The sequence below is a fragment of the Lathamus discolor genome, chromosome 6 (genome assembly GCF_037157495.1).
Source record: "Lathamus discolor isolate bLatDis1 chromosome 6, bLatDis1.hap1, whole genome shotgun sequence".
In the NCBI taxonomy this organism is placed as follows: domain Eukaryota; kingdom Metazoa; phylum Chordata; class Aves; order Psittaciformes; family Psittacidae; genus Lathamus; species Lathamus discolor.
Window position 1 is genome coordinate 53,548,427 of NC_088889.1, and position 15,672 is coordinate 53,564,098.

Sequence of the window (15,672 nt, forward strand, 5' to 3'; positions counted from 1 at the left end):
TCCCCTCATGGTTGCATCCCAAGACTTCTGTATACAGAAATACAAATCCTGCTGCACCCTGCACCCATTCACGGTACCCTAGGTTTTACCCCAGGCTGCCTGGTGAGGTTAGGGGTAAACACTGATGTTTAAGGGATGGTGGCCAGGTTTAGGAGATGGCTGTGATAGAGTCCCTCAACAAAAAACAAAAACAAAAACAAAAAACCCCAAAAAACACAACAAAAAAGAAAGAAAAAAAAAAAGAGGAAAAGAAAAAAGGCAAAAAAGGAAAAAATGGACTGGGGGAAGACAGGCTGAGAATCTGGGGTTGTTCAGCTTGGACAAGAGAAGAGTCCAGGGAGACCTTAGAGCAGCTTCCAGTGCGTAAAGGGGCTGGCAAGAAATCTGGAGAGGGGCTTTTCACCAGGGCACATAGTGACAGGACAGGGGGGAATGGCTTCAAGCTGGAAGAGGTTATATTTAGGTTAGACATCAAGAAGAAGTTCTTTACTGTGAGGGTGGTGAGGCCCTGGCACAGGTTGCCCAGAGAAGCTGTGGCTGCCCCATCCCTGGCAGTGTTCACAGAGCTTTGAACAACCTGGTCTAGTGGAAGGTGTCCCTGCCCATGACAGGGGGGTTGGAACGAGATGATCGTTAAAGTCCCTTCCAAACCAAAAGATTCTGTGATTCTATGAAGATAATAGAAGAAAAGTAAAAGGGAAAAGGGAAAAAAAACAAGAAAAGGGAAAAGACGGGAAGGAAAAGAGAAAAAGGAAAAAAGGTGGAAAAGGTAGGGAGAAAATGGGGAGGAAACCGAAACAAAACTGCGTGTGTGGGAGAACAGAGCCCCATGTTTCGGGAGGGGGGGGTCAGTGTGCACAGACCCGTCACCCCCGGAGGGGCGGGAGGCGGGGCTTACGGGGGGGCGTGGCCGGGGGTGGGGTATTCTCTTCTCCCGCGCCGCAGCCGCCTGAGCTTAGCCGTAGAGATTGAGATCGGCCGCCATGGGGGTGGAAGGCTGCACCAAGTGCATCAAATACCTCCTCTTCGTCTTCAACTTCATCTTCTGGGTGAGCGCCGGGGCGGCGGCGGGGAGGGGGTTCAGCCGCCCCAGAGCTTGCGATAGCGGGGCTCCAATATGGCTCTTCTGCCTGCGCCTGGTTTTACCCTGTCTCCCGCTCCCCCAGCATTAAGGCTTGCTGCCTGGGATATATCTTAAGGGCTGCTTTTTCGGGGAGTGGGGGGGGGGGGGGGGGGGTATTTATCCTTTGCTTTTTTTAATGCACGCGTATATATATGTATTTATTTATTCGCACCTGTTTATCTGTGTGTTTTCTCTATATAGATACATATGTAGGTATAGAAGCATAGAATCGTTTAGGCTGCAAAGACCTTTAAGGTGCTCGGGTCCAACCGTTAAATGTGTTTGTACGCATCCGTTCGGAGCGGAAGGGCGGGGGGTGCTGCGCGGGGACCGAGCTGGGGTGGAGCGGAGCGGGGGGCTGCAGCGGGCCGACATCCCCCAGGTCCGCTGCTCCCAGGCCCCTCTGGCTGGGAGCTGCGGTGGGAAAGCCGCCGAGCCGGGAGGCAGGGATGGGTAGGATGGATGCTGCCAGGCGCAGGGAGGAGAGGCGCTGGCCCAGCCGTGCCTGCAGAGGAGCCGGAGAGGAGAAGGTGTTCCGAAACCACGGGGCTGGTTTTGCTCTCCCCAGCCCTAGAGCTGGCAGGGAGTGCATGGGGCTCGGTGGTCCGGGCACCGTGTTGGGAGCCGGCTTTGACACCCGCGTGTGGACGGTGCCAAGCTGGGGACTGCTGCCCTGCAGCCTGCGAAGTTATTTTAGGATGCAGATTTTGCCCAGGCTGGAGAGCTCTCCTTCGCTGAGAAAGTTTCTCATGAAATAATCCATCCAGACATGCGGCTGATTTAGCAGAAAGCAGCGTATCCCCGTTTTCTCGCAAACCAGGTTTTTCCTGGTTAGAAAAACCCTCCGGCAGCCAGGGGCTGGCGTGGCAAGAAACGCTCCGTGCCTGCTCCAGCGCCCGCAGCAGCACAATGTGCCCAAGCAGGCTGCTTTTTTCGTTTCTGGGTTGGTTTTTTTTTCCGGATAGGCTGTTTTCCATTCCCCAAAATGCTGTTTTTCTTGCAAGCAAGCCCAGCCCCACCCCACGGAGGCAGGGTACAGCTTGCTGAGCGCTGGCTGCATGGTCAGGATGCGGCCCTTGTCAACACCCTGCTTTGTTGAGAGGGAATTTGGATGTTTTCTTAATCTTTGCTCGCAGCAGTGAAGACAGCGAGGAGGGCTGGAGAGATGGGGATGGGATCAGTGCTTTCCAGAGCTAGCCTTCCCTTAGCATGGGGAGTACTCTGCCCGACAGGAGCCTCTGCCTGTTGCCTTCTCCCCAGGGTGCACGGTGAAGCTGTTGGGTGGTTCCCACCTCTGGGAGATGTGGGGCTTAACTACTGCATGGGAGTGAGTGCTGCCAAATCTGGCCTGGTTTCAGGCCACCTCGCCTTGTTTCTGGGTATAGTGCTGACCGGGGAGGGATGACGAGCTCTGACGACAGTGGTGTTAATTGATACCTGATGCACTGCCAGCTGCAAGATGAGTGTGGGACAGACCTGGGAGTTTATTTTAACCTTTTCCTCCACCTTTGAAATGGCAGGATGGAGGCGGGTAGGCTTTTCTCTGAAGTGTTGCTCCTTCTGAGTTACCATGCTTATCCTGGGGATTCTTCTTTTCTGGACCCAGTTTCCTGCCATTCTTGTGGCTGAAGCTGCCGGGTGGGTATGTGAGAGAGGAAGGGTCTCCTGGGTGGGAGGAAGGATGCTGGGGGCTCTGCACAGCTGCTGTTCCTGAGCAAGCTCACTTGCTCACCCCAATCTGCATTGACAAAACACCTTATCTTTCATAAATGGGCATTTTGCTTCCAAGAGGAATAGCTGAGCTGTTTAATTTCCCTGTTAGGACTTCTGGTGCCTTGCTCTACCCGTTGAAGGGAGCCTGATGCCTGCGGAAAGATTCTCCAGCTCCTCCCAAGGAGGGGTGCCTGCGAGCTGAGATCCACCAGCTCCGCAGGCCACTCCCAGCACTGGGCTCCCCCATGGCCAGTCCCCTTGGACCACCTCCTGTGCGATAAGAAACCTGGGCTTCATTTGAATTAACAATGCTTTCTGCAAGGCTGGCCATCTGAAGGGTGGTTGAACACCAGGTCTTGGGGTTTTCAAGCACTTCTATGGTGTTTTCTAAGCCAGTAGTTGAGGGGAGTTTTAGGTTTACCACAAAGTGTACATGGTTAGCAGCCAACCTTGTGTGCCTAGCTCTGGAGGGATGCCTCGGTTGCCACCAAAGCATGAATGTCCTTTTCATGGAATGGCATTTACAGACTGGACGTGGTCCTGAGCACCCGTTCTGCAGGGTGGCTGTGGCAGGACCCCAGCGTGGTGCGAGACTGGGCACTCGCAGCCCTGTGGCCCTGCCAGCTGGCTAGCATGCACAGGCTGCTGGGCACCTCACACACATTAGCTTATCGCATGCCTTGCGTCCAGTCGAGGTTGGGCAGTGTTGATGAAAACAAGCAGGAGGCAGAGCCCAAAGTTTGACAGGCATCGCAATTGTGCTGCGTGGGACCTTGCTGCAGCGCCCAAGAGGATGAAAGGAAGCAATTCCCAGCCTTAACGGTGTTAACAAATAAGGCAGAAACTCTGATAACTTTTTAAAGTAGCCCTGCTCTCCTGCTGGACTGTAAATAAACTGACACCCCTCTGGTTTCCTCCCAGTCCTTCCTCTGTCAGCGCAGGGGGTTTCACAAAGCTGTTGTGTTGAAAAGCAAGAGGAAAAGGCAGCCCTGCTGCCAGCTCCCCAGGGCACCTTGGCAACCCTCTCTGCCTGGGATGATTTGGGTTTACTTTATTCTTTGGGGTTGTTTTTCCTTTGTGCATGCATTTTTGAGTAGAAGATGCCATGTGCTCAGTCCATAGTGACTCTTGAGGAGGGAGCTGTACAGGCCACACATACAGATGGGTGCCCATCCCAGGAGAGGACATGGCCAAAGCAGGGCTGGGCTGGGAATGTGGCAAGTGGTGCTGCTTCTCCATCCCACACTTGGTAGACGGATGGACTTTTACTGCTTTCCTGAACTATCCAGATGTGATGGCAGAGCTCAGTGCGTGGGGCTGGACTGACCACTGCTGCAAAGAGTCCCTAGGGAGGACAAAGGAAGCCAGAGAGCTATTTTAAAATTTAATTAAGCATAACCAAGGAGAAATTGGCTTGCTTGGAGAAGGATCACCCAACTTATCAGCTAATACAGCCTATGGCAGCCTTCCAGCTCTAGAGCACTCCTGACTGCCCTACTAGAGAGGTGCCTAATTAAAAGGAGGAGCTTGCGCCTAATGCCATTTTCCAGGCACCACCTAACTCTTTTCTCTTGCCTGTATTGAGGGGATGTGGTACGGTTGGGATGCAAAGGGGAGGAAGGGCAAGAGAAAAGGCAAGGTGGAAGTGAAAGCCTGTCTGGACAGTGGTGGTTGGAAGGGAAGGGATAGCAGACTTAAATACTTTCTTGTGCAACACTGGAAAATCCAGTTGGCTGTCCCTTGGAGTCCACAAAGTGTGCAAAAGGGAACTTGGCCTTACTGATGAGAGGTGAGGGTGGAGGGAGGTGGTGGCTCTCTGTGGTGGTGGTCCCATGGTGACAGCGCTGCTGAGTGGCTCTTGACTGTTCCAATGTGACGAGGAGGGCAGCTGAGTACTGCTGTACACAGGTTTAAACAGGGAATGGTGGTTCATGTGGCATGCAGCTCTGAAGCAAATTAGCCTGCATTTTATTCTGGGTGCAGGCATGTGCTGAGCACTTCTGATAGTGATAGTGGCTACCAGGAGGCTCCGCTGCAGAGTATGGGGCTTCTTTTGCTTATTGGTCTCCCTGGGCACCGCAGAGCTTGGTGAGCAGTAAAGGTGTGATGCCGGCCCAGCGTCTTCTTCCACCAGCTTTGGGTTCAGTATCCTGGGATGATGTACAGACAAGAATATTTCCACACATGCTTCGCCTTGCAGCTCTTTAATGTCTGTCTTTGAAGGGCAAATGAAAGGTTTTCCTGGCAGGCTCTCTATCTGGACCTGAGCTGAGAGAGCTGATGGCTCTCTGGGATTTAAGCAGGTCTTTTGAAGGGACTGCTGCCCTGCCCTGCAGAGGTACCCTATTTCAGTTAATGGGCTGGGCTGCCACTGGGAGGAGGGAAGATCATTGGTGGCTGGTGGGGGAGATTGCTCTGTTTTCCTGAGGTTATTCTTCTGTCAACCACTCTAGTGCTTATCTCCTGCAAGAGCGTTAACCCATGTGCAGTGCCTTGAGAAACACTTTGATGCTGTACCTTTCGGTGTGTCATTAAAAAGAGAAAGCAGTTGTATTACCATTGTAGTTAAATGCATATGTACTGGGCCAAATTAATTTTAAAGCAACACCTGAAACTGTTTTCCTCTCTGCCGAGAGCAAATAAAACCTGCTGGTAGATGTCGGTGTGTAGTGATACTCCCTTCCACAGAGGGATTCAGGCTGTGGCAGGCTCGGTGCTTCCCACTGGAGGACCCCACTCCTGGATTTTGGTTCCAGATTCCTGCTCTCCTCCCATCCGTCAGCCGTACTTGGCCTTTGGTGTGCTGCTCCTTGGGGAATGCTCCTCTGGAGCTTGTTTTGAAAAGCCCCGCAGTGTTGTGGGGCTGGTAACTTAGGCACCAGCAGAGAATTTCCCCCTGGCCGGCCACTCTATTAATAGCCACTGCTGGAGGTGGCGGTGGCTCCGCTGCTGGGAGCGGAACCCTCCTCCTCCTGCCTGCAGACCACGGGGTTTTTCCCAGATGCCCATTCTGCGGTTCCTGGCCAGGCCTTGCCTGCAGACTTTCAGCCTGACTTTCTGTGGCCGTCCAGCGCAGTTGCTGCGGAACGCAGCAGAAATGACACGCCTGCACTTCCCAAGAAGAGCCCTGCCTGACGCTGCAGATGGAGCGTGCTTGTGCCGAGCTCAGTGGAAAAGTTTTTACCTCCTGTGGCTGTCCAAGTACAACTGCTTTTGTCTGATTTAAGTCACTTCTCCTGCTTTCACACCTCCAAGAAGTCTTCCTGGGGATCCAGATATGTTGGTGCTCCAGGGTATCCCACAATCCATCCTGACAAGCATTAGGGACCATCTGTAGCGCTTCTCACCTCAAAGTTGTAAGTGAATTTTTGCTGTGAAGTCCCGCTGTCGTAACATGAAGACCGTCGCAGCATCAAGCCAAAGTTTTCAGGTTTGTGGGCTGCCATTCAGCTTTCAGCTGCACCCCGAGCCTTTTCAGTGCTTCCTCAGAGTACCTCTATGTGCAATAGAAAAGAGGTTCAACTTGTGTTTTCTAGGAAGGGTGCTGGCAGGCTTAGTGCTGCCTGTACTTGTGTGCCTGCCACCAGTAGTCGTGTGCTTCTCTCCTGCCTGCCTTGCTCCTCGAGGCGGTAGTGCAGAATGTGTAAAGCCCTAGCATGTATCTCGCAAGAGTGCGTATTGCTCTTCCAAAGATAATTTCCATCAAGTTATGAATATCTGGCTTCTTGCTTTTTTTTCCCCACTCATACTAGGTGAGGTGAGAGAATGATTTTTCATTATTCACGCTGCACATATTGGAGAATATGGTATCTGCTGCTCTAGACACTCACAAATAACCTGGAAGCAAAGCATTCAAACCCAAATTAGCAGTTCATTCCTGGCTGTGCAAGTGGCTTCTTGCATGGCAAGATACTTCAGCCTTGGCAAGCCATTTTGTCCTTCTGTGTCCCACTTCCCCACACTTGAACGGAGGAGAATTCAGTTATACTACATCTCAGTTGCTTTGCAGGTTGTGCTGGGGAGGGGCTATGGGGAGCCTTGAGTGGGATCCAGGTGCTGCTGCTGCCCACCAAAGGGCTCAGCTTCGAGGCAGTGTAAGGGAAGCTGCAAGCCTGTGTGTGTCAAAACTTGTTGAAAATCTCAGATCATCTACCCAAATCATAAACCATCCTAAATCTGATGAGCTTTATTGGCAGCGTCTGGTTTCTTGTTAGTAACTGTGCTGCCCCATCCCTGGCAGTGTTCAAGGCCAGGTTGGATGGGGCTTTGAGCAACCTCGTCTAGTGGAAGGTGTCCCTGCCCATGGCAGGGGGTTGGAACCAAATGATCTTAAGCTCCTTTCCAACCCAAACCGCTCTATGATTTCACAGTTATCATGGTGTGGGCTCTGCCAGCGGCATTTTTGCAGCAGGGCAGGAGGTTCTTCCGGCCCTGTGGCTCATGCGGGTTGGGAAGCAGCGTCTCGGCAGCAGGACTGGCCGTGGCTGCGGGAAGCGGCGCTGCTAAAAATACAGCATTGTGAAACTGCTGGCACCTCCACTTCCCTCCTCCACGGCTTGAGCTGCAGGATGTCTGTGTCTCTTTGACACTCCCAGCAAGCCACCCTATAGCTGGGACTACCTCTTCCTCCTCCCCCCTGCCAGGAAACCTATTTTGGAGAGGGGCGGAGGAAAGGGAGCAGGAGGAAAAGGGCTGGGGGTAGCGGAAGGGACAAGGGGGTGATGCACATCCTGGTGTGAGTGTCTGGGCAGTAACAGGCCAAGGTGGGAGCAGCTTGGACATGGGGTGCCCCACGCTAAAGGGGGAACGGGGCTAATCCATGCACCACCAAATCATGGGAATTTCTTGTGGAGGGGAGGAGTGACAACCCTGAAAGATGGGCTTGTTCCCTTGCTCTGCAGCTGGATATGGGAAATTTTAGGGTAAGCATATCGGTCAATGAGGCTTAATCCAGGAGGGAGTCCTGCTATGTGCATGGTGGATGGGGCAGCAAACCAGGGCTGCGTACCTGCCGTCGTCATGACACTCAGACAGTGGTACCCTAACCCCTTAGGGGGCTGCTTTTCCCCTCCCCTGCACAGCATCCCATGGGGGCTTTTCCCTGCCGTTCCAAGTGGAAACAGTGTCCCTGCAAAAAGCAAGCCTTGGGCAGGCAGGATCCAGCTGGAAAAGTCTGGCTGTCTGTGGAAGAAGCAATAAATCTCTGGAAGCTGGAAAATAGCAGTAAAGAGGAAAGGCTGGAGCCTGCTGCACCACCTCTGCTGTGCTGGAGGGCTGCTGGGGCGCCATCTCCATGGCCGGCCACATCCTGGGAAGCACTGGGGATGCAACTCTGACAGTGCTTTTGTGCTGGCAGAGAAACGGCCAGCTAGGGAGGTTGGCTTGTGGAAAACAAAAGTGCTGGTGTTGCTGAAGTTGCATGTCTTAGAGCGTTGCTTTTGTTGAAGCAGTCCCCAAAAATGTGTACCCCAACCTTTCCAGTATCACAGATACCTACAGCAGAAAAAAACCCAGGAATATTTAGTGTATGAGAGTACGCAGCCTAGAGATGAGCATGATGCTGCCGTTGGTGCTTGGAGCTGTTGTGGCTCTTATGGTCAAACAGCAGTGGTTGTCAGATGGAGAGGGAAGAAAATACCAAGCTTATATCTGGAACAAGTTGTATAAGAATGAGATTATCCCAAGGAAGGTGCAGTGGAAGGCAGGGTTACTGTAGCGAGCTGATAAGGTTTGCTCCCTCCTGTCTGCTGTCCTTTGGGAAGAAAGATGCCTTAATTACTCCCTGTGCTTCTTGGTGGTGGAAGGATGTATGGATTTCATGGAAAAAGTTATTCACCATAGCTTAAACCTTGTTTTCATTAGTAAGTGAATGTCATTTTCTCCTAAGAAATCCAGCTGCTGTTGGATTAAAACTTCCATTCGGAGGTCTACCGTGCTCTGTTAAGAAAGCAAATGGAGTCAGGCAGAGCGGGAGAGATGTGGGATGTTCCTGGGGTGCATTCAGGATGAAACTGGGAACATCTGGAGATGGTTCAGCTGGCTGCCATCAGCAGACCTCACGACTGGGGTGGGTTTGAGGAGTCTGAAGAGGCTCTATCCCTTCAGCTGATGCTCCTGAATGATTGAGAAGTATCTCGAGGACAGCTTGCAGCCTGCTTTCTGTTCTGTGTCAGATGCTTTAGCACAAATTTGATCAGAAAGCAGCTACTGCTCCTTGTGTTGGTGTTGGCCCAACCTCTCCATGGGTGGCAGGGGGTGCTGGGGTAGGTACTGCTGGGTGCAGAGGACAGCATGGCAGGGCAGAGCAGTGTTTCCTTGCACAGGAAAAAACAAACCAAGAAGAGCTGCTGCCTTTTCTTCATCTCTCCCAACCAGCAGAAACCCCCAAAACTTCCTTGGGATCTCTTCTGCCCTGGGAGCCCCTGAGAGACCTTTTCTTTAAGAGCGGCACTGATTAATCTGGGGACATTCTTCTTCTCCCGAGAGGATAAACACGGACTTTGCTATGCCCTCAGACAATGAACGAGCCATGCCAGGCTGGATTTGGGTAACTTTCTGCAAAGCCACAAGCTGCCTTATTTGGAGTTGGATTTGAGCACACGCCGGCTTTCATGACTTTTCTCCATAGCCAGTGTTTGGAGAACCTCAGGCTCTCCCAAGCGCAAGAGGAGTGATGGACAGTGCCAGTGGGGAAGTTGCATTGGTTGCTATGGGAGAAGTGTTAAAAGCTGATTATTTTGGAGGCAAATTGGGGAAAGACTTGTAAAATCTTCCCTCCTGCTCCAGAGAGCTGAGTGGGGATTTTCTCCCTCTGATATGTAGAAAACCCCCAGGGTCAGCTTGCCCTGTGAGTTTTGCATTAGTTGTGTGGTTCTGCCGGGCTTCAGTGGCACCCCTGTAAAAATCCCTTGGCTGGGACTTGCAGAAGTGATCAAGGAGGAGAAGCACCAGCTGACCTCCTGACAGCCTAACTTGCACATCCCAGTCCCTGTGTGTTCACCGAGGCTTTGCTGTCCCTCACAACTGAGGACTTTGCACTTTAACTGAACAAACTCTTTTTGTGCTTTTTTTTCAATGTGACTGTCATGGGGCCTCTCATGCCCATCGCTGACCTGGCTCTGAGCCTGTTGAAAGAAATCGTGTTTGTACTTCTCTACTCATTGGTAGTTAACTTCCCTTTATTAAGACGAGTGGCTTCTAGGGTGTAGGACGCTCAAAATTACATCGTCATTTGAACAGGGGCTTCCAGCCTTTCACAAGAGTGACATTACATTCTTAAGGGTTTGTTGTTTGGTTTTTTACATGTGTTTATATTCCCCTCCTCTCGTGGTTTTAAATGGAAGAGGGGGTGGGTGGTATGGAGAACACAGCGAGTCCTGCTGGAACTCCGGCTGGACTTGCTGTCACTGACACCTTCCCTGCCGCAGTGCCCCCACTCTGCTCCCATCCTCTCCTGCCACTCCCTGCCCTGCCCTGAAAGGGAAAAAACAGTGAGGAAGTCAGTCATCAAACCTCCCATAACTTGGACATAAGTATCCCAGTGGTAAGCTGGGTCGATGCTCCATGCGCAGAACATCTCCTGTGTTGGATGTGTTTTTGCCCTTGCCCTGGGGGCTTCCACATGTGTGTGGGTGCTCTGCTCTTCTGCTGGAGCACAGCAGCAGGCAAGGCAGCGGTTTCAGCCTTGTTGACTTGCAGAGCTGCTCAACTCTGTTGAGCATCTTCATGGTAGCCTCCGAAAGCGGTGTGATTGTGCCTTGGCCTGTACTGAGGATTTGCTCTTCTTCAATCCCTGTATTAGGATGTTAAGGAAAGCCTTACCTGCCAGAGGAGCACTAGGTCTGCTCAGAGTGAAAGCCTGAGTATGAATGGAAATTAATGGGCACATGAGAGTGGAGGCTGAGGGAAAAAGCTCCTGCTTTCTAAGCCACAGTCTCCTCATCCTTCCTACCAGGTTCTCAGCAGATCAAACAAAACCCTCTTTGTACATCACAGAGAAATGAAATGGGGTGATAACAGCCTGTTGGGAAAAGGGACTAGTTGGGGCTAATCCTAAATTCTGTTGAAAAGCTCTCCTAAAAGCCTGAGTTGCACGTGTCGTGCTTCTTGGGTAAGGCTGAGCCTTCCATTTTAATTGAGTAACAAAAGTGCTTTTAGGAAAGAAATCACCTGCAGGAACTGGAAGGGGCTTTGCACATTGCCAGAATGAGGGAACTTTTCACAAAGCAGAGAAGATTGTGTGGCTCATGTGGCATGGGGCACAAAGCACGTTGCAGGGGTAGGACAATGGTTGGGAAGGATGCTCTTGTACGTGAAAAGAGTAGATAAGACTTTGCAGAAAGATGAAAAGCAAGCCTTCTGCTCCCACCTGAAATCTGCTGCCTGGGGTCTGGTGCTGCTGCAGCAGTGGTAACATCTGCTTCCCTCTGCTTTCTCCCCAGCTGGCAGGAGGCATCATCCTGGGAGTGGCCCTGTGGCTCCGGCATGACTCGCAGACGACGAATATCCTCTACCTGCATCTGGGCGAGAAGCAGGCCCCCAACACCTTCTACGTCGGTAAGTAGGTGTGAGCATGCTGGCATTGCTGCACGGCTGTCGTGCCCCAGGGGGAACTGCAGTGCCCAAAAGCAGGGCAGAAAGCTCCAGGTGAGCAGCGAGGTCAGCCTAAAACTGCCTCCCGCTGCCCCTGTACTGCCCAGAACATCTCCTGCCACGCCAATCAAAGCGTTTGTTGAATGTTGGCTGTGGCCCAAGCACAGAACCCAAAGTCACGACAGCTGAAAGCACAAAAGACGACTTGCGGCTTAGCAGGTTCTCCCGCTGTTCTCTGCTGCTGTCCCCAGAGCACGTTTGGGAAGAGGGGGGACTTCTTGGAAGCGTATCTCGTTTCCTATCCAAAGGGATATAAAAGTAGCTGATGGAGCCCCTGGCAATGGAAAGTGAAGCTCGGTGAGCTCATGACTCATGTTCTCCAGGAGGGGCAGGTGGAGCCTCTGTGTGTTATGGTTAAGCTTAGCACGATTTTTATTAATTTGACAGCATGCTGGCTTGCTGGGAGATGAAACCCCCTATTTTTGCCCTGTGTTCCAATGATCCCTCACAGATGAGGGGGAGACGCTTGCAGGAGGGGCTGGCTGCCAGGCTGGAGCTGGCTTGGGTGCAAGCTGCTGGGGCTGGGGACAGGACCCGTCTGATCCAATGTCCTGTTCTCACCTAGAGCTGAAATTACCTTCTGGAAACGATTCTCCTTTGGTTTGCCCTGCTTGCCTGCGAAACTGCGTGCCTGAGCCCTCTCCCTGACTGTGCCTGGTTACAGGCCTGCTGTAAATAGCAGTGGGTTTCCCTCTCTTGTTGTCTCCCCTCTCCTGCTGCACACCCAGAGCTGTATTCGCAGCATTTCCCCGGTGTAGATTTCAATTAAGAAAAAAACCAGGGAACCCTTAAGAAGTTAAGCTCCTTTCCAGGAACCAGCCCAAACATCTCTTTCCTTCCGGAGGCCAGCAACTGATGTCTCCCTAGTTAACACATTTCTCCCAAAACCTGGGGGACCTGGAATGTAGGAGCCAAGTCCTTCTGTACCACCTGTTGTGCATCTGTTGCTCTTCCACCTCTTTCTGTTTTGTCTTTGTTCTCAGCCTTTTCTATTTAGAAGGCAGTGGGGAGCAGACTGCGGGTCCCACCACTGTGCTGGCCTTGTGACACCCAGGAATGGCCCATGTTTTGAGGCTGGATGTCTTTTTAAAGTTATATTCAGCAACAGATTGGCCTGGATTCCTTCTGGCGGCTGTAATTTCCATGCAGTAATAACAGCAGAGCATTTCTTTCAGCTGCTGCCTCTCCCAGCCAGCCCTCCGGAGTCTGAAAGCTGGGATTTCTTTTTGCCTTTTCTTTTTTTACCCCTTCCCCCTCTTCCCCCCGCTCAACTGATACTCCTCCGTCTTTCCTCTGGCATCCAGTGTACACATGCACATGATATTTCAGCTTTGGGAGTGGAATCCTCTCTGGGGTTGGCCTCCAGAGCCGGGTTTTTTTTAGGGTTTTGTTTTTTCTTCCTTTTCCTTCTTGCAAACCGCTTTTTGGTGTCTGGCGCAGAGCCCTGGTCCTGGGATCTGTCAGGAGGCTTTTAAAAGCCAGCCAGGCTTTGCTGCACGACAGGGGGAAGCAATAAAAGCTGTCAGAGGAGGAAAACTTCTACCGTGGGGTTTGTACTTACTGAGGAGGGGGAGCAGGAAAGCAGTGCTTTGGTGTCCCCTAATTTCTCTCTGTGTCCTTTCCCCTGCCCCAGACTTGGAGCTGTTTTGTTAAAAGCTGTTTTCTCAGGGTGTCCGTGTGTTACAGGAGAAGACAGATAATTAACACAGCTGGTCAGTGCGTGGGAATTGATGGCAATGGGGAACTGGGAGAAGGAGGGTTTGGGGAGCAGGGCAGCTACTAGGGTACTACATGTGATGCTTACCTGCCTTCAGCCTGCTGCGGGAGCAGGAGGAGAGGAGCGGTCCCTGCTCTCAGCTTCCCTGGCAGCCAGACTGGACCACTGCAGCAGCTGCCCTTGCAGCCCCATGGGCACAGGCAACTGTTCCCTGCTCACTTATCCATCCACAAGGAGGGAGCTCCTGGGATTGGGGTTGCCCACAAGCAGTATTTCCCCTCCGTTCACACTCTCCCCCTCAGCACCTTGGCACTGCATCCAATGAGTTGTCTTGTGCGCTGGCTTGGGAGGTTATTAAATGAGCTCTTGTTCATGGGCTTTTCCTCAGCACGGCTCACGAATCCTCTGATCCCTAACCACTTGTTGCAGTCTTGGCTTTTGGCACTTCCATTTTGGCTGTGGACCCAGTGCTCCAGCAGATGGCAAGTTAACTGCTTCAGCGCTGTCAAGACTAAGTGCTACCATGGATGGGGATAGCTGGAGCACTGCACTTTCATGCCCTTGTGACTAAAGGGAAATACTTGCTCTTCATCTGAGCTAGGCTTATGGTCGAATATGCATTTATTTGCTTTATTTGTAGATGAAAACCTAAAATCCTTCTTGCCCTTGTGTACCACTGCTCCTGAAGTGCTCTGTGTGCCTGGGCAAGGTGTTGATAGCAGATCAGAAAACATTCTTCAAGTTAGCCAGAGGCATTAATAAGTTGGATGCTGACAACTGGTGAACCGCTTCTTAGGTATTTATTGATCGTACACTTAAAGTAGCATTTAAAAACAAAACAAAACTGTGATTCAGTTGGTTATGAGAGCCTGTGGGAAAAGGCTGAGCTAGTCCATCTCTGCAGGTACCAGTACAAGCTGGAGTAGCCTGATCTCTCCGCAGAGGGTTGGTGCTGTGGTGCCACTGGTTTTAAGAGCCCTTGGGGATCTTGAAGAGGGAAGTGACACTGACCTTCCCGCTTTTGCCCTATCTCAGCGGGATAATAGTGAAGATAATGTGACAGGGGAAAGCCAGGTTTCCTGCCCTTCAAGGATTTGGTTATGTGATGCTCAGAGATGGCCGCTGCAGGCAAAATGTTTTCAGGAAGATAGGGACAAAAGCCCTGGCTCTTGTCTGCCTCACTGCTGGGTTTCACACTTCCCCCTTCCTGGAGTGCCTGTGTGCTGGGAGCATCGCCGGGCACTCCTCCCTGCTGCCTGCCCTTCCCGTGCTTTCCCTGGCGCTGTCCGGCGAGGAGTGGAGCGTGGCAGCCTGATGGTCTCAGCTTTGCTCTCGCCTGCCAGATCCAAAATAGGAAATCTGTCTCCAGCTGCTCCCAGCAAGTGACAGGGTGACACGACCCATGGCTCCAATTAGCTCGGTCCTGGGAGTAAGGCCAGACGTGAGGAAGAGTGCAAAGGCATCCAGAACTGGGGTGTGGTTTTCCGTGTAGCTCTGGTGGTGAGGAGGGGCATTGGGTTTGCTTCTGTTTAGCGTTTTTGTGTTTTACTAGTAAATCCTCTTGTGAGCGGTGTCCCAGAGCATGGCAGCACTGGCAGTCTTTGGGAGGTGTGCAGTGGTGGGCTATGCTTGGCTGCTACCACCACTCCCCTTTGCTTACCATCCTGCTGGGTATCGCTGCCTCAACAGAAAGGCAACAGGGTTTTTTATCTTTTTATTTTTGGGTCTTTTTCCCTAGCAACCAGACTGATGATTGTGGATCCGGCTGCCAAGCAGGTCAGGCAGCAGCAAAACGTGCAGGAGACAGCAATGGCTTTGGGCTGATTTGAAGGCAGTGTACCTGCAAAGCAATGTGCTGCGGTAGCACTGGAGGGGAGACCAGCTAACAGGAAAGCAGGCTCTCTAGCAAGGTGAATCACAGACTCCCTTCACTGCCCTGCTTTGTACAGATACAGTCTAGGGTAATGATTTCTGTCCTGGAAATGAGTTTGAGCTGCTTTTCATGTAGAGTGGGCTTGAAGAAGTGGGCCAGAAGGCACAGGGATGCTTTGAAGTCTTTGTCGCACATTAGTACACATGTGAGTTGAACTGCAGTTGTATCTGCGCACTTGTCCTTGAAGTCAGCAGGACATCCATTGCTGACAAGCATTTGTGGGTGTCCTCAGGGCTTTTGGAATTGCTGTCCTGAGGCTTTGCTGGCCTCAGGGAGGTCTTATCCTTGCAGAGAGGAGGCACTGCGGAGCAGCAGTGCATACATGGGTAGGGGTCGGAATGGCTGCCTAAGCTTCCCCAGGCCTTGCCTGCTGCTGTTACAGCATGGGAGGATGCTGTGGCCACTCTTGCTGTGTGTCCCAGATGTGGCCAGAGGTGCAGAGCATCCCAGCAATCGTCTAAACAGACTTGTGTGGGCTAAATGGTCATGAAGGAGCTGTCTCTTCTATCCATAATAGCTTTTTTTTTCCTTAAT

General features: G+C 51.9%; 1 protein-coding gene across 1 annotated transcript in view; it reads left to right on the forward strand.

The window, feature by feature from the left end:
- Nucleotides 1-922: 922 nt before the first annotated feature.
- Nucleotides 923-15,672, forward strand: part of CD81 (CD81 molecule) — a 33,824-nt gene continuing 19,074 nt past the window's right edge. Inside the window, exons 1-2 of the mRNA XM_065682770.1 lie at nt 923-1,049; nt 11,278-11,392. Coding sequence (XP_065538842.1) covers nt 984-1,049; nt 11,278-11,392 — 181 coding nt within the window. The 5' untranslated portion in view covers nt 923-983. The remainder of the gene's footprint in view (nt 1,050-11,277; nt 11,393-15,672) is intronic.